This window comes from Ochotona curzoniae, unplaced genomic scaffold (assembly GCF_017591425.1).
Source record: "Ochotona curzoniae isolate NIBS_2020 unplaced genomic scaffold, NIBS_Ocur_1.0 contig_4501, whole genome shotgun sequence".
Classification (NCBI taxonomy): domain Eukaryota; kingdom Metazoa; phylum Chordata; class Mammalia; order Lagomorpha; family Ochotonidae; genus Ochotona; species Ochotona curzoniae.
The window spans coordinates 17,480,974-17,508,339 of record NW_024466307.1 but is presented as its reverse complement, the minus strand read 5'-3'; the positions used below and the strand labels follow the sequence as shown (position 1 = coordinate 17,508,339).

The 27,366-nt window shown below is 40.8% G+C and overlaps 1 protein-coding gene across 2 annotated transcripts in view; it reads left to right on the top strand.

Moving 5' to 3' along the window:
• The window catches only part of PJA2 (praja ring finger ubiquitin ligase 2), a 55,687-nt gene that overhangs the window by 2,105 nt on the left and 26,216 nt on the right, over positions 1–27,366 (top strand). For both annotated transcript variants that reach the window (XM_040986135.1, XM_040986136.1), the window contains exons 2-4: positions 16,190–16,306; positions 17,334–17,534; positions 19,394–20,405. In XM_040986135.1, coding sequence (XP_040842069.1) covers positions 16,276–16,306; positions 17,334–17,534; positions 19,394–20,405 — 1,244 coding nt within the window. In that variant the 5' untranslated portion in view covers positions 16,190–16,275. The remainder of the gene's footprint in view (positions 1–16,189; positions 16,307–17,333; positions 17,535–19,393; positions 20,406–27,366) is intronic.

The following is a 27,366-nucleotide window of genomic DNA, read 5'->3' as shown; positions in this document are numbered from 1 at the left end:
TTTCTTGTGGCTGTAGGATAGCATTTGCGTTTTCTAACTTTATCATGTGTTGAAGTATTTGATTGACTTGACGATGGTTTGGAAGTAGGTGCTGGTAACTCAGTGTCTCTTGCTCCTTGCTGCTAGATGGTATTGGATGCTGGCAGAAGTAGTGGAGCACTCGGTTGTGTTCCTGATTGCCAGGGGAGTGCTTCTGAAGTTTCATGTTTTAGAGTGTTTGCTGAAGCTCTCTAATCAGGAGCCACTGTTAAAATGTTTTGCTGTGTTTTTAGCTCTCCAACATGACTGTGGCCTTTGTTTTGTTGATGTTTTTTTAATAGTTACTAGGAAGGTATTGAGTTAGATGTTTTTGAAGTGTTTTGAGGGGAGCATAAGTATCCCCGGAATTCCCTGGTTGATGTTTTCCTAAGAGAGCAACTTTTTTTTTTTTAAGATTTATTTTTATTTGAAAGGCATTCATCCAGAGAACAGGAGTGACCTCGGCCTTCCATCTGCTGGTTCACTCCCCATATGACCGCAACAGCCAGAGCTGAGCTGCTCAGGAACCAGGAACTTCTTCAGATCTCCCACAGTGGTGCAGGGTCCCAAGGCTTTGGGCCGTCCTCAACTGCCTTGCCAGGCCACAATCAGGGAGCTGGATGGGAAGTGGAGCAGCTGGGACTTGAACCTGGGCTCCTCTGAGAGATCAGCCCTAGCAGGTGGAGGACGCAGCACCAGCGCCTCTGAAGAGAGTGCCTTTTGAAAGGCTAACAGAGCCAGGAAAATCCACTTATTTGGAAACAGAGTTCATTCTGTTTGGACAGATGTGCAGTCATCCCACCTCCATCACCGAGGCGCAGGATGGTTTTGGAACCCAGTCAAGATAGACTATTTTCATCTTTAAAGTATACTGCTGCCATTTTGCAGTGAGTCACACTCTGTCCCTCAGCAACAGCGAGCCCCTGATCTTTTTCTCACTATTAACTTGTCTCATTTGTTCTAGAATTTCATAGAAGTGAATTATATATGCTCTGTTTTACTGTGTTCCTGAGGCTCCTCTACATTTTTGTGTGTTTAGCAGTCCAATGGTAATGATTAAACTTTCCTGAGCATGGATATTTGGCTTGTTTTCATTTGGTGCTGTTATAATAAAGCTGTCGTGAATATTCATTCATTTGAGTTTGTATGAACATGTTTTATTTCTCTTGGTTCTCTGGGTCCCATTCCTAGAAATGGAATTGTGGCCTGGTATGGTGGGTGGTTGTTTACCCTTTTAAGAAGCTGTTTTCCAAAATGGTTGTTCCATTTTACACGTCTTTCTGCTCGTAATATGTGATGATTCTGGCTGTTGATGTTCATCAGCACTTGATTATTTCAGTCTTCCTCCTGTTAGCACTTGGCTGTGTGCATGTTACAGTAGTGCCACAATGTGATTTACTGATGACTAGTGCGGCTGAGAGTTTGATCATATGTATGCCATCCTGACTGAAGGATTGTTTTCAGATATCTGCCCCTATTAAAAAAATGGAATTGCTAAATTGTAAGGACTTTCCTTTAAGATTTATTTATTATTATTATTATAATTTTTTTGGAAAGACATTTATAGAGAGGAAGAGAGACAAAGATCTGCCATCTGCTGGTTCATACCCCAAATCGTCACAACAGCTGGAGCTGAGCTGAACTGAAGCTGGGAACCAGGAGCCTCCTCTGGGTCTCCCATGCGGGTACAGGGTCTCAGGGCTTTGGACCGTCCCCTACGGCTTCCTCAGGCCATAAGTAAGCTGGATCAAAAGTGGAGCAGCTGGGACACAGAACTGTGGCCCATACGGGCTGCTGAGGCTTGCAGGTGAAGGGTTAGTCAGTTGAGCCATGCTGCTCAGTGCAGACTGATGCCTTTGTGAATTTTAAAAGGGAGTAGCACATCCTGTTGTTGTTGTTGTGAGATTATGTGTGTGAAAGAGATAATGAGAAGGAGAGTGCAGACAGATATTTTTGATCTACTGGTTCACTCCCCAAATTGCCACAACACTTGGGCAGGCCAGGAGCTTGGAGCGCCATGTGTGTCTTCATGCAGAGGCAAGGTCTGCTGCAGGCCGCCTCATTTGGGAAAACATTTCTTCATAGTTTACCTTAAAAAGGGGGGCACGGTTCCAGTGTTTGTGCTGTGTTGATTGGCGTTTACAGGCTAGCTCCTCCCTGCTTGGGCTGTGTTGCCAGATAACAGTGGGTTTGGTAGACAGAGGTTGTTCAGTATTTTGTGAAAGCTTTCAGATCCTGGCAATAAAGTAGAGATTTTTATCTTTTAAGGAATTTGTTTCCTATAAGCATTTCCTTAATGTTGTCTCTTGATTATCTCTTTACTGTCTACCAGATGTATTAATGTGTTTTCATTCCTAATAATGGCAAAAAATCTTTTGTTTTTACTAGCTTGTTTTCAGGCTTAGCAGTTTTATTAATCCTTGCAAAGAGGTAGCTTTAAAATTTTATTTCTATTTTTTGGTTTCATTGATTTTTGCTTTTATCTTTGCTATTTCCTTTGGGTTTGACTTTCTTTCTTTCTTTTTTTTTTTTTGGTGTAATTTTAGGTAGTTGGTTGAAGACCTTCCTTTCCTTCTAAGCATTGCTTTAGATGTTGACATGAATTTTATATGTTGATGCATTATTTCTGAGTTCTCATGTGAATTCTATATAAAAAGTTTTTAATATATAAATATTCAGTAATCTCTGTAATTGGCTTACATGTTTACATTTGTTGTGGATAGCATATATCACATAATGTGTTCTAAATTCATTTTTCTAATTTTTAAAAAATATTTATTTATTTTTATTGGAAAGGCAGATCTACAAAGAGAAGGTAATATGGAGAGAAAGATCTTCTGTCTGGTTCACTCCCAAAATGGCCACCAAAACTGGAGCTGAGTCTATCCAGAGCCAGAAGCCAGGAACTTCTTCTTTTTTTTTTTTTTTTTTAAGGTTTATTTTTATTACAAAGTCAGATATACAGAGAAGAGGAGAGATAGGAAGATCTTCTGTCCGATGATTCACTCCCCAAGTGACCGCAACGGTCAGTGCTGCACCAATCTGAAGCCAGGAGCCAGGAGCTTCTTCCAGGTCTCCCATCTGGGTGCAGGGTCCCAAGGCTTTGGGCCGTCCTCGACCGCTTTCCCAGGCCACAAGTAGAGAGCTGGATGGGAAGTGGAGCATCCGTGACATGAATCAGCACCCATTTGAGATCCTGGCACATTCAAGGTGAGGATTTAGCCACTAGACTTTTGTGCAGGGCTCTAGATTTTATGCTTTTAAAAAATTCATTCTGATAGTCTTCTAATTGTTGTGTTTAGGTCACTTATATTTAACATAATTATTGATATGGTTTGATTTAAATTTAGTCTTAGTAATTGTTTTGTTTTTAATCTGATTTCTGTTAATGTGTTTTTGTCTTTTTGTCTTCCCAAGTGGCTCATCGTTTCATTCACATCTATTTTTTCTCAAAAAGTACTTTGTGATTTACATCTTTAATCCTAAAACAGTCAAACGGTGCTTTACCATTTTTTAATATAGTTAGATTATTACAGCAATATATTTTAAATTTCCTCCTACTAATTTTTGGATCCTTATTTTTTTTACTTATTTAAGGAATTTATTTATTTATTTATTTTTACTTGAAAGTCAAAATTGGAGCTTCCATCCACTAGCCACTCTTCAGCTGGCTGCAGTGGTCAAAGCTGAGCCAATCCAAGGCGAGGAGCCAGAGCTGCTTCCATGTCTCCCACATGAGTGCAGAGGCATAAGGCTTTGTCATCCTCTGTTGCTTTCCCAGATCGGAAACTAGGAGATGGATCAGAAATGGAACAGCTAGGTCAGGAACCTATGCTCATTGGTTCTGGCGCTATAGGCAAAATACTAGTCCACTCTGCGACTGCACTTACTGCCTAGCGTTCTTCCTTTTGTTCATTTTTCAGTCTTACTTGTAAACAAATTTTAATACATATTTATTTGAAAGAGTTATAGCAGAAGGGAGAAACAGAGAGATTTCCATCTAGTCCACTCCCCAGCTGGCTGCAGTAGTCAAGGCTGCGCCAAGCCAGAGCCAGAGGCCAGAGGCTTCTTCCAGCTTGACATATGAGTTGTAGAGGCCCAAACAGTAGGGTTATTTTTGGCTGCTTTTGCTAGGTGTGTTAGCAGGGAGCTGGATCAGAACTGGAGTAGCTGGGACTCAAACTGGCACCCATGTGGGATGCTGGCATTCTGTATGGTGGCATTGTCTACTGTGTTTCAGTGCCCCTCCCTCTTATTTTTTAATAGCAAGTGGAGTGTGACAAATTTTGATGTCTAAATACGTTTCTATTTATTTACCCTGCTTTTGGGGGGATCATCACAGAGTTTCTTGAATTTATGTTTTAGGGTTTTGAATAATGTTTGGAAATGACCTAATGTTTTTGTTTATATATATATATATATTTTTCTGACTATTCCTTTTTTTGGTGAAGCTTCAACTACACATGTTACTTACACTTAAGGAAGTCCTGGTCTACCTTTTATATTGTTTCTTTTGGCCACTCAAAAAAATCTGTGTAGGATACGTTTGGGTAGTTTTGTATGACTTACTGCACAACTCCTTTATTCTTTCATTGATGAGTCTTTGTGGAACCACTTTTTTTGTGTGTGTGATATTTTTAAGGTTTATTTATTTTTATTGGAAAGGCAGATCAGATTTACAGAAAGAAGGAGAGACAGAAAGATCTTTTACCTCCTGGTTTGTTCTTCAAATGACCGAAACGACTAGATCTGAGGTGATCTGCAGCCAGCAGCTTGTTCCCTGTCTCCCACGTGGGTGCAGGACCGCAAGGCCTTGGACCGTCCTCCACTGCTTTCCCAGGCCACAAGCAGCGAGCTGGATGGGAAGGGGGATGTAATTCACCGAAACACTTAGTGTGTTAGGGCTGGTTTGGTTAGTAAGTGTTGCCATGGTTACTTGGAGTGTGTACCAGTAACCTTGTATGTAGTGTGCCTCCTGGATACCTGATTATTGTGAGTGACCCAGACATCCTCCCCAGGCTTCCTTCCCCCTGTGCTGGTGACCCTTGGCGAGGACTCCGCCCTCATTCTGTCATCTTCCCAGGAGTAGACGCCTCATTGATGCTGACCAGCCAGGGATGACAGCATAGGGCTCTTCCTGATCTCTTGGCAGCATTTCTTTCCCCCTCTCCCCCCCAGATTTATTTATTTATTTATTTTATTGGAAAGTCAGACTTAGAGAGAGAAGGAGATACAGAGAGAAAGATGGTCTGTCTGGTGGTTCACTCCCCATGGCCTCAACAGCCAGAGCTGAGCTGATCCAAAGCCAGGAGCCAGGAACTTCTGGGTGTCCAATGTGGGTGTGGGGTCCCAAGCCTCTGGATCTTCCTCTGCTATTTTTGTAGGCCACAAGCAGGGTGCAAGAAGGGAAATGGAGCAGCCAGGACATGAACTGGCACCCACATGGGATCCTGATGCATGCAAGAGGAGAATTTAGCCACTTAAGCTGCCACGCCAGGCTCTTTTTGCAGTGTTATGCGTGCCTGTGTCTCTTGGCTGTGGGGATGGGTCAGTGATCCTGCTCCTCCCGTGGTAGCCCAGCTAAGCTCCTGTGTTCAGGGAGTTGGTCAAGGAGCCTTCGTGGCCGTTTTGTAGTGATGAGAGATCTCTGGGAGCATGTGGATGGGACTCCCAGCCACGGGCTCTCATCAGGCGTGAAGGTCAGCGTTCGTTTCCTCTTACATAGCCACAGTAGCAGGTGGTGCGTTGCCATCACTCTGGTGGTTTACGACTTTTTCTGTGAAACAGAAGGTTTACAGTAGATTGTCATTTCTTTCCCTAGTCTTTGGCTTGAGCGCTTGAATGAATCTGTAGAAAGAAGCTTGAAAATGGATAGCAGCTTCGTATTTCCCAATTTTCAATCTGTACTTTCAGTTAGCCAATACATTGTCTTTGGCATTTAAAAAAAATATTGGATGATTTTTTTTGTCCGCCTACATGATGTGTTTCTCCCTCTGCTGTTCTTTTACTAATGAGCCAGTTTGTTTACTGTGCTACCTGGTGGCTTTAAGAAAGGTTATTGAGAAAGGAACTTGTTCTTCATCTGGCACTTTTTAACGTAACTTTGGGAAGGACATTTCATATTGACATGTTAGGCAAAAGTAGAACCTACTAAAATAACTTTATGCTAATTGTGAATTTCTCACCTTGATATTACAACTGGCTGTTGTAACAGTTATCCTGTGGCTACAGCAGAAACAAAATAAAATCTGAGCCTGGGTAAATTGATAGAGAAACAGCCATTTATTTTTATGACTTTAGATTCTGAAAGTCCAAAGTCAAGGATTGTGTGTGTGGTGGGCAAGGCTGTTCTCTACTTCCGAGATGGCATCCTGCCGCTGGGTGCTCCCAGTCTGCAAAGGGGAGGGCGAGTGTGACGGAGCGGGTTCCCATGGGCCCGGAACAAAGCACCTGTTCAGCACTGAACCCTTCCCTCAGGCCCTGTCTCTTATACCATCCTGGAGTGTGTGCGAATTTTACAGGCCCTAGAGCTGCAATTTAACTGGCATTTAGTAAGTTCTATTGTATGGTTTACATTCTTCTCTTTTTCTTTTTGACTTTTGAAAATAATTTTTTTAAATTTTACAATACAGTTCCCTGGGCTCTGGGATTTTCCTCACTAGCTGCTCAGATCTCTCTCCCCCGCCCTCAGGGATTTCAGCTGTATTATTACCGTAGTGTAGTCCTTCACAGTCACAAGTCCGTTGTCCTGCTGTTTAAGTGTGTCCCATTTGCAGTTGTTTATATTCCCTCTTTCTCCTTTTCTGCTCCAGCTAGAACTTATATGCTGCTAATCTACTTAGTGATGATGGACAGTGCAGAAAAATAGAATGGTATCAACATTTCACCCTTAAATACAATCTTCCTATAGCTCTTTGATCTTATGAGGCTTAAGGAATTTCTTTTAGCTTAGTAGTTTCTTGAGAGTTCTGAACTTGATAAATGTTTTTTCAGTTTCTATTGAGATGATTGCTAATGACGTGGCTTACTGTATCTTATGATGAGGATACTTTTGGTATATACAAATATTACCATTTGTTTATTGTAATTGGTTTGCTAATATCTTCATACTTTTCATCTTTGCTCGACACTGGAGTTGACCTATACATTTTTGTAACTTCAGCTGTAACAAAGAGATTTTGCTATGCCTGTAAAAAAAAAGCTATATATTTTAAAAACAAGCTGTGAAATTCTTCTCTAATTTCTTAGAAGCCTTTTTAGCATTAATACCTTTTTGAATGTTTGATAGAAATTCTGTTAAGACCTGTGGGCTCCGTGTTCTCTTGGTGGGAATGATCCTCTTTGAATTTCTTTAATGACTGTAGAGTCCCCATGCTTTTCTGTTGAGTCCACTTCAGGACCCCCTCTCCCTCTTCTCCCTTGGTACTTCCTGGCACTTCGCCTTTGCCCAGTTATTATTAAAGGACTTCAGTTTTGGTGACTGCACTCATGGACACCATGACAACACCAGGGGAATCTTAGTTGTTTGGCATTCTTTGAGAAGTCATGTTTTGACCAATTCGGACACATTCTTGGCCATTTTATCTTTGATTACTGATAGTTATCTACTTCTCATCTGTCTTTTGGAATGCTTAGAAGTACAAGGAGACTTCAAAAGTTCATAGAAAATGCCTATTATGAAAAAATCCATGGATTTCAGAAGTTCTTGTACCATCTTTGAAGTCCACTTTGCCACAAACTCTTGAAGGCCCCAATGTGGTCTCCACTGTCTCATTCTTCCCTCGTGTTTGTTATCGTTCGTAATCTTTGTTTTTCCACAGGTGTGCTCCTCTTCTTCTCTTTCATCTGGGACCTTTTTTTCACCCTAATTCCTTTCTTCTGGTTGTTTTTCAGCAGGTTCTTATCTGCTTTGTTACTGTTTAGCTTAATTATATATTATGTTTTTAGAGAATCTATTTACTGTTTCCCTGGTCATTTTACCTCCTTTTTTTTTTTTTCTACTTTAGGGACTTACTGTGTTCACATACTGAGGAAGAGATCTGTTACTCTTAGTATCTCAAATCTTACTATTTTAATTATCATCTATTAACAGTGAGAAGTGTTTTCTTACTGGCTCCTATTTTGCTGACTTTTGTCAGCCTTAGTCTCATGTACTTTTTTAAAAAAAGATGTATTTATTTTTATTGGAAAGGCTGATTACAGAGAAGGACAGAGAGAGAGAAAGATCTGTCCAGTGGCACACTCCCTCAGTGGCCACAGTGGTTGGAGTTGAGCCAATGTGAAGCCAGGAGCTTCTTCCGTGTCTCCCACGGGGTGCAGGGTCCCAAGGTTTCCCACTAATTTTCTGGGGCACAAGCAGGGAGCTGGATGGGAAGTTTAGCATCTGGGATATGAACTGGTGTCCATATGGGATCTTGGTGCATGGAAGGTAAGAATTTAGCTACTAAGTCATAGCGTTGGGCCCACTTTGTTGTTTTCTTTGAAAGCTTACATTTTTTTGGATGTTCTTCAAACATTTTTTGGCTGTTTCTTCAAAGCTTACATTTTTTTGGATGTTGAAATTTGATTTGAAAAGTGACTTTTAGAAGAGGGAAATTAGCTTTGTCTTTGCCAGGTGCTTGGAACACTGTACCATGAGCCTAATAATATTCTCAGGCATTATTTAGAACCACAGATCTAGATGAGGTTGGACTTGAGGCTTTGAATTGTTAGGCAAGACGTTCTGCTTCTCTGCTGTTTTCCTACTATGCAGAAATAAGATATTTTTATGTACTTTGAATTGGGAGGTTTTTTTAAAAATTTGCTCATGAATACTATTGAAAATGCAGATCAGAATTGAATTTTCATGAGATCTGGTTCTTTGTATATGTTCCTTAATCTCTAATATTTATGTTAGTTATCAGATGGCCTGATGTTCTAGTGTTCCAGGGACATTATTGTCTTTCTTAGCATCCTCAAAAATACCTTACCTTGCCAACATAATATTTAGTGACCAATAAAAGCCTAATGTTGGGAAAACCATCAAAATGCATTTCTGCAAGTTAGATAAAAGTAGAATGGTATGAAAGAAAGTTGAGGGGAAAAAAACCCCACACAATGGAATAAATGTCACTAATAGACCCTAACTGAAATGTGACTTTAACATTGGCTATGGTTTCCCACGTGAGTTTCACAATTTGCATTGGAATATGCTTGTAGAAATGTATGTACACTATAATTGTGCAACATCAGTTAGTTGAAGTCAGTGTGAACAGCAGCTAAATCAAATCAAGCAGGACGCTTGTTTCCTTCCAGTGTTGCCACTCTTAGCTGCTAACAGGTGATCACTTCCTCTTGATACCTAATATCATAGATTCATTTTTACTTTTTTGAACTTTTTGAAAGTAAAACTTACAATGTGAAGTTTTGTATTTCATCCTTTTTGTTTCGTAGATATTTTTGTGATGTATATTCATGTCTGTAAGAGTCATTTGGATTGTGGGTAGCTGTCCGTTTTGTTGTATTTCTATAAATTCAGCATTCTTTCCGTCCTCCAGTTTTTGGTCCTTTGTTTACAAGTCAGGGTTGAGAAGCAGTGCTTCTCTGGTCAATTCCTGGGATTTCTGAGTTGCTTAGCCATGATGTATAGGTATGTTTAGCTCTGGTAGGGATTTCCAGAAAGTTCTGCCTGATGGATGCAGATGTTTATACTGTTAATGGTTGTATTAAACAAAATCCATACCAACATTTGATGTAGTTAGTCCTTTAATTTTGATCTGTAGTGTGTACTTGTGGGATGTATCTGTTCAGTTTTTTCAGTTTCTTTTAGGTTCCCTTGTGTATGTTTGGGAATTATTTTAGGTTCTTTTCTTGATACTAGGAAGTTGTGTGTATATTCTGGATGAAGGTCTTTGTTGCCTATATGTAATTCATAGTTCGGTTAGTTTTGTTTGTGTTTTCCCTTTTCAGTCTCTGAATGGTATCTTCTTATAAAGGGACATTTCTAATTCTGTTCTAGTACAGTTTATCATATCCTTTTCTTTGTTTAGGAGTTATGTGTATATATGTGTTTGCTTGGTTAAAATGATCTTTCCCGGGGCTAGCATCATAAAAATACCCTCTTAGAGGATTTAATATTTTTCTTTATACATTTAGATCTGTCTTCAGTGCGTTTTGAATTAACTTTGACATTTTTTAGGAAAAGCATGCCAAATTTACTATTCAATTAATGTAGTATATTTGGGGGAAAACACATTTTCTTAGAGCTCTGCAGTTATCGTTGGTCAGTCAATTCTACATAGCATATGTGTGTTTCTGGATACTGTTCCTATGTTTTATATGGAATTCACTGTGTGTGACCAGTGCTGTGGCCTAGTGAGTTAAGCCACCCCTAGTAGTGTTGGCAGTTTGTGTCCAGGGTCTGCCTTGCTTCTCCTTCCCCTCCCAGCAAATGCAGCTGGGAAATCAGCAGGTAATGGCCCAAGCACATTGTTCCCTGCCACCCACAGGGAGCATCTGGACGAGTTCTGGGCTCCTGGCTTCAGTCTGGCAGCCACTAAGGCCGTTTGGGGAGTTAACCTGTAGGTGGAAAAGCTGTCTACTCTCATTGTCTTGTCATTTTTCCTTTCAAATAAAATAAATCCTTAAAAATAGAAGTTAATTTAGGCTTGAACATTGCAGTTTCACTATTGCAGAAAATTCTTTGGGACAATAATAATATTTTGTTGAATTCTTTTGATCTGTATGCCCATTCCTTTCTCTTTATATTAATTATATGGGTTTTCAGGTTTTTCAAAATTATATATTTGAACTACATAGAGAAAGAGAAACAGAAAGATTCCGTGTGCTGATTCATCAGATGCCTACCATCTCTAGGGCTGAGTCACGCTGATGCTGGGAAGTGGGCCAGTCTCCATGTGGGTGACAGGGACAGAACCACTGTGCTGACACATGCTGCCTCCTGGGGTGCACGGTGGGAAGAAGCCAGAATCAAGAGTGGAGATAGAACTTGAACCTGAGCACTTGGCAGGTGTTGCAGGTGATATCTTAACCTCAAGGCCAAATGTGTGCCTCTGTTACAGCTTTTTAAGTTTAGTTTCTGAAGGAGTTGATTCTACCTTTTTCTTTTTGAAGATCACCTTTGCTAGTTTGGCTGTGTGCTGTCCTGTTTGAATTGTAGAATCACCTTGTTAGTGTCCACAAAAAACTACTGGTATTTTATTCTGATTATGTTGCACCTGTAAATTATTTTAGGGGGCTTGATATTCATAAAACTGAACCAGGCAAGCCAGTAAACGTAGTGTTGAGGTTGTATCTGCATTTAATTACATCTGTTGTAATTTTTCTTCGGTATGGTTTGCATGTTTACTTCTAGGAGTTTCGTGTTTTTGGTTGCTATTATAAATTGTATACATTTTTCAGGTATCATTTGTAATTTAGTTTTATGTAAGTGTCATTTGTAATATGTTTTATGTATGTGTTAACTAAAACTTACCTTTGTCAAGTTTTATTTGTTGGCTCTTCCAGTTTCACTGTACAGAGGTTGTTGAGTTATGATTTTTTCCATGTCTTTCGTTGTTGAACTTTATACTCTTTTTTAGCGTGTTGAACTGGCAAGCACTCACAGTTGTCAGTTGTTGGAGTACATGAACTCCACTCAGATGATGTTGTCTTACCAACTGGAAATGTAGAAGCCAGAAAACAGTAGCATTACATCTTTAAAAGTGCCAAATAAATAAACTCCCCACATAGAACTATATCCCTGTTGAAAATACCTTTCGGAAATAGCAGTTTTAGACCTCAGATGCCTCAGGTTCATAATGTTAAAGGATATTAGCTAGGCCAGAGGAAGGCATGGAAATGGAACACAGTGTAGATATTCTGTCTTCAGAAAGGATTATTAAATGCTGGAAAAGTTTTCATTGCAAACCATTCCCAACATTTCTATAGCATACGAAGTACCTGCGCCTTGCTTCTGGTAATGTTTGTTATAGTTGATTATAAACACATCTTGCTGCTGTTTCTACTTCTGAATTTGTGGCCCAGCTAGGGGATGTAGGATAAATAAATAAGGGCTTTTTTTGTTTATTTTGTTTGACATTTTATTTTATTATTTATCTGAAAGAGTTGAGTATCTTCCAGTTGCTCGCTCACTTCGCCAAATGTACGTGACAGCCTGGTTGGGCCAGGCTGAAGCCGGGAACCAAGAACTAAGTCTGGGTCTCTCACATGGCTGGTGGGGGCCTCGGTGCTTGTTCCTTATGCTGGTTTCCCAGGGACATGAGCAGGGACCTGTGGTAGAAATGAAGCAGCTAGAACTCAGACTGGTGCTCATATGGAATACCAGCAGTGCAGGTGGCAGCTTAACATGCTGTGCCACAATACCAGCCCCATAACGTGTGTTTTAGGAGGAACCAGAAATATTTGCAGGGAATCTGGATCCATATATGTAAAACTGGAGACAAGAGAGTTAAAAATATTCCAGTGGTCTTGGAAAAGTCATTAAAATAGTTTTCTCATTAAGAACGCCTTTCTTCCTTCAAATAAGGATCAAATCCTGTTTGTTTCTTAACTAATCTTTTTCTAGAAAAGATATTTCGAAAGAGATATTTGTGACTCTTAGCAGATGAAGCATAGAAAGAACTGTATACCTGTGCTGACCGTTAACCTTTTAGATCTTCTAGAAGTTAACAGTCTGCTTATCTAACACCTCATTTAAGTCAGATGCACGTGCGTGGCTACCACAGTTGGAGTGTGATACGAAGCAGCATTTCTAGCATTATCAGCCAGAGAAAGCCCAAAGAAGTCATGCTGATACTGCCAGGCTCAGCATGTCATGTTCTGTGCTGATAATAGGTCTTTTAAAGGGAGAAAAGGAACATTGAGGAGACAGCATCAGGAAACTTTTGTTCTAGCAATAGGTGAAAATACAAGAGAGTTTCGTACCACAAGCACGTGCAGTTCACAATGTTTGCATTTGTTGCCTGCTGCAGGGTAAGATTGAGCAGCTCGTTCAGCATCACCTTCCTTAAGAGGAGCAGGCTGGCTGAGTGATTTGGGCTCAAAGTCTCAGCGTGAAGTCATATTCGGAATGTAGGCTTGAGTGAGGCTGGAGTAAAATTTCAGTAGTTTTTGAGCCTTGTGTGATGGTTCAAAGGATCCCACGTTGGTGCTGGCTCGTGTCCTGGCTGCTCCACTTCCCATCCAACTCCCTTCTTGTGGCCTGGGAAAGCAGAGGAAGACGGCCCAAAGCCTTACTCCACACCCACATGGGAGATCCAGAAGAGCCTCCTGGTTCCTGGCTTTGGATCAGCTCAGCTCTGGCCATTGTGGCCACTTGGGAAGTGAACCAGCAGATGCAAGTTCTTTCTGTCTGTATCTTCTTGTCTCTCTGAATCTGAGCTGCCTTTTCAATAAAAAGAAAATTTAAAAATATATCTTAAAAAAATTAGCTTGTCCTGTTCTGCATATTATTTTAAAAATCATCTTTGTTGCTTGTCAAGCAGTGGGCATAATCTTCTAGTTAAAGTGATGGTGTGATGACCACTAAGTTAATAATTAGAAGAACTAGAAATCATACCTCCCTGATTCATTGTTAGCTTATTTAAAAGATTTTTTTTTTGTTTAAAATTACTAAGATTGTAAAATCCTGAAGTGGTTTGAAATGAATAATTTTCATAAACAAAAAGTCATTCAGTGAATAGTACAGGGAACAAGGAGAGTAATGTCACCAAAGAAATCTTTCCTTTCTTTTTATACTTTAGAGATAGGAATGAAGTAATAATGCTATAGCCACTTAAATGTGTTGGCTTCAAACTGACGAGATAATCATTGACAGATTTGTTGTAAAACAGGAGCCAAGATTGACGCTGATGATATTAAAAAGGTGCTGTAGGCAATAATGGAAGGTGAGAGAAGTGAAAGTAGGAAACAAAGACTGCAGCAAGGAACTAATCCATCCCGTAAACAAGGGGGAGGCGATGCTTAGCCATTCATTACCTCGTATCCTCAGTTCTGCAAGTAGTATTTGGAACAGTACAACCTTACTGCAAGGAAGACTCGGCAGAATACTTAGTATATGAACTTAAATCCTTAGTCATATAGGTTGAAATTATTTGAGACAGTTATTAGTGGAAAAAAAAAGTTGGGTCTGGTTTTGTAGCACAAGCTGCAGCTGGCAGTGCCTGCCTCCCATATTGGAGTGCTCCACTTCCAGCCCAGCTTTCTGCTGCTGCGTCCTGGGGGGTAGCAGACAGCAGCTCCGGGAGCTGGGCACCTGCTGCCTGGGTGGGGGATCCGGTTGGAGTTGCAGGCTCTGGGCTCTGCCGGCCACAGCCCTGGCTGGTGTCGATGTTCAAGGGGTGAAACTGTGGCTGTGTGTGTGTGTGTGTGTGTGTGTGTGTGTGTTCTCTTTAGCTATTGCTCATAGTTTGGCTTGATTCAAGTGTATTTTGAGGATTACAATCTATTGGTGAATGTATTTTTCTGTGGGTGTGCACTGTGGAGGTTAATTAGCATGTCGCTGTACAGGAGCAGATAACATGGACATACCTAATACATTCGCTTTGGTGATAGGTAATTAGCAACAACTCAGGTGTTTTAAGTTAAATTTTAAATTTTAAAAAAACTTCATCTTAAAAATTCTTTAAAAATGTGTATGTTGCAGCTTGTCAGAGAAGTCTGTTACCAGGCAGGCAGGTCAGTATTTTGCCCGTGCTCCTCACTGCACTGAGATTTGCTCGCACAGCGTGGCTTGCTGGGAGCTCCAGGCTCCTCCTTCCTGCCACTGTCATGGCCGTTTTACCGAATTCATCGGTCACGTAGCTTGTTTTCCACCATATACAAGATCTTGGAGCTAACAGGCGAGCTGTGCCTGCATGTGGAGGGCAGGGTGGTCAGTGGGACAGACTGGTGGATGTTGATAATCGGTTCCTCAGCGTAATGCCTCCATGGAAGATCATGGATGGGATTGGGGCGGAAGGTCCCTGGGCCCGGGTTCCGGTAGCCATGGATGGCTGTTGTTGAGAACCATTGCTTAGAGGAAACCAGCCTGGCATCGGAGGCCCACAAGAAGCATGTCAACTATAGCAGGAAATCGATGAAAGGCAAACTTAAAGAGCAAAAACCAGAAAGGAAAACTTTTTATGACGGGCTACAGCACAAATCAAGCACAGCTGTACTAATTGTAAAAACCTGTAGTTCCTGTTAGCGCAGTGCAGAGGCAGCAAGGAATATACTCCCCATGAACACCTGCTCAAGCTCCAGTTGCTCCTGGCTTCTGACTGGGCCAGCCCTGGTGTGGGGGCTGTTAAGGGAGTGAGCCAGCAGAGAGTCTCTCTTGCTCTCTCTCTAACCCTGCCTTTCAAATAAGTGAATGAATCTGGAAACAAAAGCTGCAGGTTCAGTGTTGGTGAAAACGTAAATCAGGATGGCGTGGCCGCAGTGCTGGACTGCCAGGAGGGGGGTGTGCTTTGCTTGGATGGCTTAGAGATGGGTAAGAGAGCCATGGCTTTGGCTCGGTCCCTGCTCCTGGCTGGTGGCTGCTCACCGTGTAACACTTGGACTTAGGAGAAGGGTTAACTAGAGCTCTCCATTGACTTTAACCTTGATTTCCTTGGCGTGTAGGCCTTCTGTTTAAAGAAAAACATTGTCATATAGGTTGTGTAAAAATACAATGCATTACACGTAAGTAAAAAGTTCTCTGTGCTTGTTAATGGTAAATTTAGTTTTACTAATTTTTACGAAGTTCTTATATGACATAAAATTATCTGATGAGTTGACTGTTATAAGAATGCTGAAACAGTTTGACAAGTCTGGGATAAGGACTCGGGTAAGCATTGCTTGGCGTGGAGTACCAGATTAGCACAGTGTGGAAGATTCTCAGATAGCTTCGTGCTGTACACCCTTCACGGCACTTCTCCCAGGGTAATTGCTTACTAATTCTATGTGTATTATTATCATTGACAGTTTAAGGCTGATAAATAGGAGAGGTTTACTAAGCACAGACTACATCTGAGTTTTAAATGGTTATCTTGGTAGTCTTGAAGTTTGCAGTTGTCTTGTGAGATCTGATTGTGTGCTTTTGAGTTGTAAGGCCAACAGCGCTTACCCAGGAGGAGAGGTATCGGTTTTGCGTTTTTAGTGTTTTGTGCATTTTTTTAAATAGTTAATTCAATCCATTGTTTCTCCATAGGAATCTTTTGCAACTTATCCATTGTGTGAGTAAAAGGAAAATCACATCATAATTCTGCTGAACTGGGCGCACAGAAACTGCCACATATGTCACAGTACACTGAGAAAGAGCCGTCAGGTAAGGGAGTGTTGGTTCTGCTCACTGAAGACTTAGCAGCTACCTCACACACCAGGCATGACTTGTCATCACACTGACGGCTGGCTTTGAGCCACACACTGAAAAGTTTAATCCTTACTTTCTAATTTGTGGCAGGGAAATAAGAGAGTTATGATGTTATCTTTCTCTGCCTCCTTGACATCCAATTTAGAGACTGTTCCTGTGGAGGAATTGTTAGTTCTGATTCTTCAATCATTGTGTTGAATTACTAGACATGTCATTAAGGCTTCTAATGTTTTGGTTTTTGAAATCTTCTGTAGAGTAAGTTTCTAAAGCAGCTGAATCAAGGAAGTTATCTAGGTTGAGTCCATGTTTTTGTTATTCGGAATAGGGTTGTGGTAACTACATGTCTTTCATATGCCAGCTTCCTTTTTCCTACGTTCCCCAGAGTGTGATGGCTGGGACATATGGCAGGTTTATGTCTAGGCTTTTGAGGACTTTTCCATACTGTTGGATTCTTTCTGGTGCAGTTGCAGTTTAGATGTTGCTGCTGACGGTAACATGGTCACTTACTGAATCTATCACATCAGTTGCTAGTAACTGCACATCATTTATGTGTAGAACACTTGGACAGAAGGTACTTGGCAGATAATATTTGAGTCCATCAAGAATTTTGACAATATAATAATGAGATATTTTTTGAAAAAAAATTTAAGATTTGTTTTTATTGGAAAAGCAGATTTACAGAGAGAAGGATCTGGTAGGCTTTATTATAAAATCTGAAATACTTAAAGGAGACAAATTTTGAAAGGTATTTTTTTGAGAAGAGGCCAGTAACTTTCATTACATAGTATTTCATAAGTATCTAGTATGTGAATATTGAATGTTTTATAGTCCTACTAGGGCAACCTTGATTTTTAGTACCGTATAATTTGCTAAATTATAGTATATGTATTGATTGAAGTAGTACTCCCCACCTGCAGTCATTTGTTAAAATAAAGATCATTGCTATCTCTTCTTTAAATTCACCATTCCCCCATTATTGCAGCAATGGATCAAGAATCCAGCAAGGCTGCCTGGCCCAAACCAGCAGGAGGCTATCAGACAATAACAGGCAGGAGATATGGAAGAAGGCACGCGTACGTCAGTTTTAAACCATGTATGACCAGACATGAAAGAAGCTTAGGTCGCGCTGGTGACGACTATGAGGTGTTAGAACTCGATGATATTCCCAAGGAAAACTCCTCAGGTATGTGATGTGAATATGTGAGTTGTTAATAGCTGTTCCGTAAGAGTTGGTAATCTTTTAAATTTTCAGTGGAGCTTATATGGATTTATGGGTGTAAAATATAAAAATCAGAAAATTCTTTGAAATTTTTATTGAATTTAATATCACTACTATATACTTTTAAACACAGAAGAAAATAGAGTGTGAGTATCTCTAAAGTACTGCTACATTCTCATGGCCTTGATTATATTGTATCCTTCAGCTAGAGGAAATCATCTTTCAACTAAAAAATTATCTTAATGTGAACTATATATTTTCCTACATATTATTTTTCATTTAATCAATAAATAATTAAGATTGGTTAGATTTTCAAGAATCATTTTTTTAAATGCAGTTGTAAAATTCTGCTTACTAAATTAAGATTTTGTTCATGGCCATACCACCCTGAATGCACCCGAAGTCGTCTAAATTAAGATTTCTTATTTAATGGTTTGAAAAAATATTTTTCATGTTTATATACTGTAATATTTTTTGGATTGGATTTTTTCTCTTATTCTAAACTTCCTAATTCTAGGTTACTATTTATGATATGATTATTATTTTAAAGGTTTATTTGTATATCTGAAAGGCAGAGCTAAAAAAAGAGATATTTCCATCTACTGCTTTACTTGCCAAAAGTCTATAAGGCCCAAACTGGGCACATCCAAAACCAGGAGCTGGAAGCAGAGTGTAGAGGCCTGAGCACGTAGCCCATCTTCTGCCATTTTCCATGGTGGGAGCAGTGCCAGCACCCCACCTAGGTACTGCTTAGAGATCTGCTACTCTGTTTCCAGTCCGACTCCCTGCTAATGTGCCTGGAAAAGCACCAATGACCCAGGTGCTTGGGCCCATGCATCCATGTGGAGGATCTGGAAAGAGGCTACTGGCCTTGGACTGGCCCAACTCTGGCCATTGTGGCCACTGGGAGGTGAACCAGCAAATAGAAGATGACTAATCTCTGTCTCTCTAACTCTGCCTTCCAAATAAATAAATAACTCTTTTTTTTTTTAATCTGAATTACTGGCTAAGGTTATTTTGTTACAGAACCTTTTTTTTTCGGTATGACAAAACTAAAATAAGCATTGGTTATTTCATTGTTTATACATCATTGTTCCATCAAATCTGAAATGTATCTTTGTGATTAAGCTAACACTGATGAAAATCATCATTTTTAAAGTAACTTATGAAGTAGATATTTTGCTTAAGTCTCAATTCCGACAGTTGAACCGTGGCAAAGAGAATCAACATATTGATTTATGTATTGTTTTTGCTCGTAGCTGTAACATATCTAAAGTTAATTCATTAGGAGTGTGTTGCAACAGTCCATCTTAGCAGTAGAAATGTAATGTGTATAGAGTCTGAGCTATAATCTTCGGAATTAATATCAAAACAATGGAATCCAATTTCTCTTACATTTTAATCCCCTTGTTACATCTGCCATAAGTGCTTTTGATGAGTTTTTTCTATGCTGCCCGGCAAAAAGAAGAAAGGTTGGCCATTGCTGGCAGGACAGATGGTTACGCTGTGACTCTACGCACTTGCTGTTGAGTGGGCTCTCAGTAGCCTCTCCGTGTCTGTGTGCAGAAGGTTAAGATGTCAGGGTTTGAGTACGTTGCGTCTTCAGAAGCCGTATGAGGCTGCACAGAGGCATAATCGACTTAGAAGGGAACCAGTCTGCGCTTGCAGTTTAGATGAGCAACACAGAAGCACTTGCCAAAGGAATTCATCTTTTTTTTTTGAGAAGTTAGTGAATGGTATGATTTACCCTTAAGTTACAGTTATTACATAACATTGTATCCAAATTAATACCTTCACTGTGCTTTCTTTTGTTTGCTGTAAAGGTTCCAGTCCATTGGATCAAGTTCATACTTCTATACCCAGTGACTCCACATGTGAAAAAAATGAGACAGAAATTCCCACTTGTGGTACAGCAGTGAATCCGACTATTGAGAGCAGCCCATCCTTTGCTGCAGTCCAGCCTAGTGAGGAAGGCAGGGAGACCTTAGAAAGCAGTGGAAATCTCCAGAATCACTCTGAGGGCAAGTGTACTCCAGGAGCTTGTAATGCTTCCAGTGTGCCCAATGGAATTGCTTTGATTCCTATTGACTCTCAGGCTGCAGATGGCAAGCACGGAGAAGAACATGAACGTCTTCAGCTTTCTGCGGAAGTGGTTGAAGTTGGTAGATACCAGGAAGCATTAGACAATACAGTATGTGAGTTGACAAATGGGGAGGCAGAGGTGTACAATGGTCTTTCACCACCAGCTCCCTCTTTTAACTGTGCAATCAGAGACGAGCTTCAAGAGTTAGATTCGGCACCATTACTTAACAACCAGGAATTCCAGAGGTCCTCTTCTGAAGATGAAGTTGTTAGGAAGAAACAACCAAATACTAACCAGGAAGGACAGACAGAAACTTCATCTGAGAATGCAGGCTGTGCTGCAGGGCGTGCTTGGAGGGAACCAAATACCCGTGATAGGGACAACAGCCATGGGAGCTCTCCTGAACAGGTAGTAAGGCCAAAAGTTAGAAAACTGGTAAGTTCAAGCCAGGTGGACCAAGAAACAGGTTTTAGTAGGCATGAAGCTAAACAAAGAAGTGTTCAGAGATGGAGGGAGGCTCTGGAAGTCGAGGAAAGCGGTAAAGATGATCCTTTGATCAAATGTGACGAATATGATGGAGAACATGACTGTATGTTCTTGGATCCACCTTACTCAAGAGTTACACCGAGGGAAACAGAAAATAGCCAAATAACCGAAAATGGAGCCACAGCAGGCAGACAAGAAGCTGGGGGTAATACCTTTTGGAATGGATGTGGAGATTATTACCAGCTCTATGACAAGGATGAAGACAGGTAAGGCCTCATGCAGTGCGTTATCATACTGGACGGTGACAAGGTGGCTTGCTTCTGGTGTGCCTGGACTCTGTGACACCGTCAGGGAAGGGGAGGGGGTTTGTTACTCTCAGCAGGCAGACTCCTGGTTAAAGTTCTTCACAAAAACTTTCTTTGCCCTATGTTACAGAATTCTAAGTTCAGATAATGAGTATTAATTAATTAGTTCAATTTATGCTATTTAAGTTAATTAGTTGTATTTTTTAAAGTGGATTTAAAATTAAGATCGCAGATTGTTGATTGGTAGCACCATCATTGATTTTGCCATAGTTACTAATGTCACTCATTTCCCTTTCTGTCAGTTTCTCCTATTGTTGCTGTTGCTTTGCCCAGTTGTGGCTGAGGAGCTGAGGCCCAGCGGTCTGACTTCCTGAGGCAGGGTGACTGACGTAGAGCTGGGATTGGGCACTTTCTGCCTTCCTGCTGAACTCTGACGTTGCCTTTTACACTTCCAATAGTGTGCTGCTTTTTAAGGAGACATAACATTTCTTTGAAGATAGATCCCTTTTTGTGTAAATAAGATAGCATAAAAAAGGAAAAAACTGACAAATTCTTTGTGCATTGCAAGAATTTTCGTTGTCCCAGAATGCAAACCTTATGTCCTTGAAGCCAGCTGCTGCAGTCCCGACAGTGTTCAGTTCAGTACAATTTCAAGATTTTAGTAACCACGAAGAATAATAGTCATTTAGTTTTTACTAGACAGTAGTGTAAGGGAAGAATTTTATCATTTTGAATATGAAAACATTTATCTATGTTATGCATTGACTGTATTTTATGTCATAATTATAAGTAAGTAAAAGAATATAATAAGCCTTTCATTTTCTTTGGACATATGAGTTAAAAGTCACTGTGGTATCATTTGTGTAGAAAACACAATTAAATTGTAGAAAATAATTAAAATGTAGTTTCTAGTAAACTTTAAAGATTACCAGATAATTTTCATAGAATCTCTTTATTTTAAGCTGAGATTAGAATTAGGAATTTGACTTAATTTCTGTTTCTTTTTTTTTCTTCAAGTATGCAGTCATTATCTAAAATTTACAAAGTTCTGGAAACACAAATTGGGCATAAAACTGAGCTGATATTTATTTCCTTGATAGCAGATCTGGATCTGAAGTAAATTAAGACTTGCTTTTCAAGTATTCCTACACTTGCTGCAGAAGTATGAATATGTCTAATTAGTATATGCTGAGTTGGACCCCACTGGGAATTATTAAATGTATACTTCTAAATCTAGGGGGAACATTTTTAAGCTCCAAACTGTATTCATCTGTCAGATTTTTTGAATTGGATTATGAACCTCTGTTATTCCTGTGGGTTGCTGTGTCAGCAAATTGAAAACTTGATAATCTTTGGTATTGCATCTTTTTGAAAACATGTTGTCATATCTTTTCTTGGTTAAATTATTTTTCTTTAAAGAAAGTCATTTAACCTGCCTTTCTAATGAGATATGTCCATCAGAATTACAAACATCTTCCATTGTGCTTTTTAATGTCACATAATGAAGTGATATTTTGGGAAACCTTCACATTGTAAAGAGAAAGGGTAATTTTTAACTGCTGGCTTGTAAACTGATTCTTTAAAAAATATATATGTATTTATTCGTTTGAAAGAGTATAGAGAGAGAAGAAGGGACCTGGAGAAGGACGTCTTATTCCGTTGACTCCTTTTCCAGAGGGGCTGGGTTAAGCCAGGGTGAAGTTAGCCAGCCACGAGCCTTTGCTGGGTCTCCCTCTTGGGTGGCTTGGTCACCTGCCACTTCCCTGACCATGAAGTGGAGTGGCTCGGGGTTAAACCAGTACTCAGAGGATGACAGTGCATGCAGCAGGCAGCACTTAACCCGCTCTGCCACGGCACTGACGCCTGAGCTGATTGGTTATAGAACAATCAGTGATAAAGGCTTTCATTCCCTTGGATGACTCTGAAATTTAATGGCTGTGAGGAGTGTTCTTAATATACTTGTTGTGATATTTTTCTTAAATGATATATCAGTATTCTGAACCGTGTGAATCAGCCATAAACAGAACATACACCTGGAAAAAATGTTTTATAGTTAGTAGAAACTTCTACCTTTCAATTTTTAGTACAAGTTGATTTGTGTTTTGACTTACAGAACCTGTGGTTGTGTTGTGCCAAACAGTAGAACTAATTTTGAAGTAGTCTTTAAGACACTTTGAGTTGCTCCAAATGCTTGGTGTTTTTGTTTCACTTTTTTTTTGACAGTCACATAATAAGAGCTGCAGGATAATGAGTCTGTCTAGGAATCCAGTTACTTGCATATGTAAATCTTAAGATAACTTTTAGGACTTTATTTCAGTAGGCTGTGCAGTTGTGAGGAGTGATTCTCTTTATGTAGTACTGTTTGTACTCCTCCAGCTAACTTAACTTCCTAACAAGTGCTGTAGTTTCCAGAGTGCCTTTAGCAGGGCCAGATGAAGGCTGAAAGTTAATAGACACAGCCTCCTATTCCATTTCCCTTCATCTCTTGTTCATCTTTGTGAGAAGGGATGTATACTAAGCTTTAGGTTAATTTCCTGTGATTTGTTTTCACTTTACAAACATGAAAAGTGATATACCCTAGAAGGTTTGTTGTTGTTATGTTTATAGGAGGGGTCTTTAAAAAGTTCATTTCAGAATTTTTGTTGCACAACAAACACTGTGATTCTATTTTTCCATGAACTTTTGAAAGTACTCATATAGCTACAAACAGAATGGTTATCAAGAACATCAGTAAAAGTCACTGACACTTTTTGGTGTCAAAACTTTGGCCACGGTGTTAGAAATCCAAATTACGGTTTGTAAGGTAAATACATGGTCACCTTCTTCCGTGGAAATGTCTCAATGATTTCTCCATCGCATGTGAATAGTTACCCCCTATGGGACAAGCATTGCGGCTGGCAGTGTTGCATGGAGCTGTTACAAGGACAAACATGGTCTTGTTAAATTAGAACTGCAAGGGGGAATTTTAATAGGCAGCTAATAATTAACCAGATGTGAATTTGACCAGAAAAGCTGAGGTGAGCACTCTTGTTTTGAAAGCTGCAGTTTCAGTGTGATGAAGCCTTTCAGCAGTGTTAGCAGCCCGGAACCCTGGGCCTGCCTGTTCTGTAGAGATGCATGATCTAACAATTTTGGATAGAACTTGTGCTTTCTTTTTAGAGTTTTTCTGTCTCTGTGACATAACTTTGCTTAAAATGAGATAAAACTTCAGGACTCTTGTCTGTGTTGCTGAGAGAATAAAATGAGTTAGTTGATTTTCATTTGATACTTAAAAGGGGTCTATTGAAATCTTAAATGCCAAATTTTACTCCAGGTGCCCTTTAAATGCAAATACTAATGGTGCCCGTTCCAGTGATGCTCATGGCCTTGTATTACACGTCACAGTATGTGGATTCATGATTGTGAGGCTGCTCTGCTGCTTTGAGCTAGCTGAGGGCCTGGCAGAGTGCCGCCTCACCTGCTAGTGCTTCCTTGACAGGTAAAACATCAGGTGCAGCCAAGAAAAATAAGCTCCCAAAAGAACATACTCTGAACGTTTAGAAAGCCTTTCTATCTTGTTTTAATATTCATAGGAATATAGGAGTGCTTAAGAAATTGCCCCATGCTAAGGGATTAACAGGACTGTAATATTCTGATATTAAGGAGACAGACCAGAATGTGATAAAGGCAGGCGCAATTCAAAAAGCTTGGAAATTTAATGTTTATCAACTGTAAGCAGCCTTAATTTATACATATTCTGTTTAAGTCATTGTCACAGGTGAAATGTAACACGATAGTTAGGTGTTGCCAGATAGCAAAAAATAATTAACAATTTCAGTTTTCCTTATATTCCTGTATGGTTGATGGTCTTATGAGATAAAAACCAAAAAAATCAGACCAGTGGAGTTAGGGAATGAGGGATTGCTTTTGGTTGATTTTACTTCTGTGTCTTTCAAGGGACGTTCAGAAAGTTCATGGAAAGTCTGTATTATGCCAAAAAAGTATACATGGATGTTAGAAATTTCTTGCAACAAAATAAATATATCTTGTAGTTACATTTACCATGAACTTTTAAAAAAATACCCTTGTTTTTCTACCTAGAATTTACACATAAATTGTAATGTCACGTGTATCATTTTTGCAGCCAAGACTGGAGTGTCAGAGATAAAATGAAATTCAGTTCCCTTGTGACTCTAAAACAGTAATGGAAAAATGGCATTTTGTCCACCTTCCCATTTGGTGGGGCCTCTGGGTGTTCCCCGCTTCCCAAGGGCCAGTGGCAGAACAACAAGGTGCCTGCCATGCATGCCTACCCAAAAGGGCGATGAAGCATGCCCTTTTGTGTGAGGACACTAATAGGCCAGCCAGTTGGCACAGTTGTCCAGGTTTACAGGAAGAACTATGTTATGTACGTAGAACAGTGCAGCGAGAGATGGCCAGTGGCACAGCTGTCCATGGGAGCTGAAAACCAGCAGGCTGACACTGGAGAGAAACCATGAAAAGATCCTTAGTGGAAAGCCAGGTCTCGTCAAGTAAAACTTTTCAAGCAAAAAGGCAAATTTAAGGCAAAAATAGTAGAGAAGAGATTTTAAATACAATTTTCCTTAAGAACTGCTAAAATAGTTACAAAATATGACGTATAATTCCATCCCATGTACACAGAAAGGATTCGGTTCCCCAGTGCATGTATAAAGTAACGTTGGGCAGTTTGCACTTGCCTGCTTTTGAATCTTACTCCGTATGCTAATGGGGGCAGTACTAAGGCGTGGCTGCATGTCTGTCAGAGAGGTCCTTAGTGTTTACTTGTGTAACTCACCGCTTTTGATTAAAGGACAAACCCCGTCCTCAGGATGCGATGATCATTTTATTTATGAACTACTTGTTCTGTAGCTTGTTCTCCTCGATAAGTTATCTTCTTTTTTGTTTTTAATTCTGTGCATTTTTACCTCTTAGTAGGTAACCTGCTTCCTGCTTCCCTGGAGACACTGAAGTGATTCAGTTGGACATTCCTCTAAGCTGTGTTCCTACCTCTTCCTCTTTTAGTTTTTGCACAAAGAGAAAGTTTGTTTTCTCCTTCTGTGCCTACAGTCTTAACATCTACTTTATTAACTTATACCCTACGTTACTGCCTTCTGCCTCTCAAGGTTGAAGTTTTTTCATTACTTGGGCCTCACTCCCTCCATTCTTTTTTTTTTTTTTAAGATTTATTTTATTTTTAATTGGAAAGGCGGATATACAGAGAGGAGAGACAGAGAGGAAGAATTTCCATCCGATGATTCACTCCCCAAGTGAGCGCAACGGGCCGATACTATGCCGATCTGAAGCCAGGAGCCTCTTCTGGGTCTCCCACGCGGGTGCAGGGTCCCAAAACCTTGGGCTATCCTCGACTGCCTTCCCGGGCCACAGGCAGGGAGCTGGATGGGAAGCGGGGCCGCCGGGATTAGAACCGGCGTCCATATGGGATTCCGGGTGTGCAAGGCGAGGACCTTAACCACTGCGCCATTGCGCCGGACACATCCATTTTAAATTATTGTATTTCTGATGTTACATAATTGAAAAGGATGTCTGCCCATGTGGACCACTGATTAGGGTGGTAAAGATGGAGGTTTGTGGATTAGACAATTGTTTCCTATTTTTTTCCTCCTGTATCTGAGATGGGGGTAAAGAGGGAGGGGGTAGGGGCCACTCCCAGCAGCCAAACCACATCAGTACCCTGGGATGGGGGATGGCCGCCTGATGACGTCCTAGGATCCCCAGTTGGAGAATACTCTGAGGCTATTGCTTGACTGATTTCAATAATTGTTTTAAAATTTTTTTTTCCTTAAGATTTATTTATTTATATTGGAAAGTTGATTACAGAGAGAATAAGATACAGAGAGAAAGATCTTATATCTGCTGGTTCGCTCCCTAAGTGGCGGCCGCAGCCAGAGCTGAGCTAATCTGTAGTCAGGAGCCAGGAGCTTCTTTTGGGTCTCCCATGTGGGTAAAGGGTCCCTAGGCCTTGGGTCAACCTCTACTGCTTCTCCAGGCCACAAGCAGGGAGCCGGAAGGAAGTGTAGCAGCTGGGGTTAGAACTGGTGCCCATGTGGGATCCAAGCACATGCAAGGTGAGGACTTTAGCCACTAAGCTACCACACCAGGCCCAATTTCAGTAGTTCTTATACTGTTTGTTTCATTGGTCCAAGGTTGAAGAATTCTTTCGAAGGTCCATTGGTCCAGATACTTGCTGTCAAAGGTTGGCCAGGGAAATTGTTTAATGTCTTTTGCTCTATATCCTCTGGCGTGGTACTTGGCGTCCTCTGCAGGCCTCAGTGAGCTGGTGGTCATGTTCCCCACGTGCATTTTAGCATGTTGTTCACTGCATAGGTATCAGCAACTGAGGAGGCCAGTCTTAATACATGCTTTCCAAGGTCAGACCACATATCCTGTGGTTATAGTTTTGGGTCCAGCTGTCCAGTTAGGGGGGTTCCCCCAAGAAACCTTACCTGAGGTGACCCCAGACTTGATTCCCATGTGTGGGGTCTGGCTCATTCCATCACCCTCGTGCTGGTGGTTGCAACCCCATCTCATAAGCAAACCAGTGAATGCTGTGGCCCAGCCTAACCCTCCCACCACCCACCCTGCCCTCATGCACCCCAGTGGGAGTGACAGCCTAGTAGGGGTGACCCTCGATAATCCCACCAGGCCTGCTCCCAGGCCCAGTTCCTCTGCAGCATACTGATCTGGTGCACCTTGCATCCCGTCTGGCTCTCGCATCCACCGATGGTTGCTGCAGCCTGGCTCTCACATCCACTGATGGGTGCTGCAGCCTGGCTCGGCCTGACCAGCCCCACCATCCAGCCCACACACATGCCAGTAGGTGCTGGTGCTTGTCCATCCAGACCTACCCCCAGTCTTGGTGCCCACAGTTTTCCTATTTGGCCTACTCCAAGCCCCGCTCTAG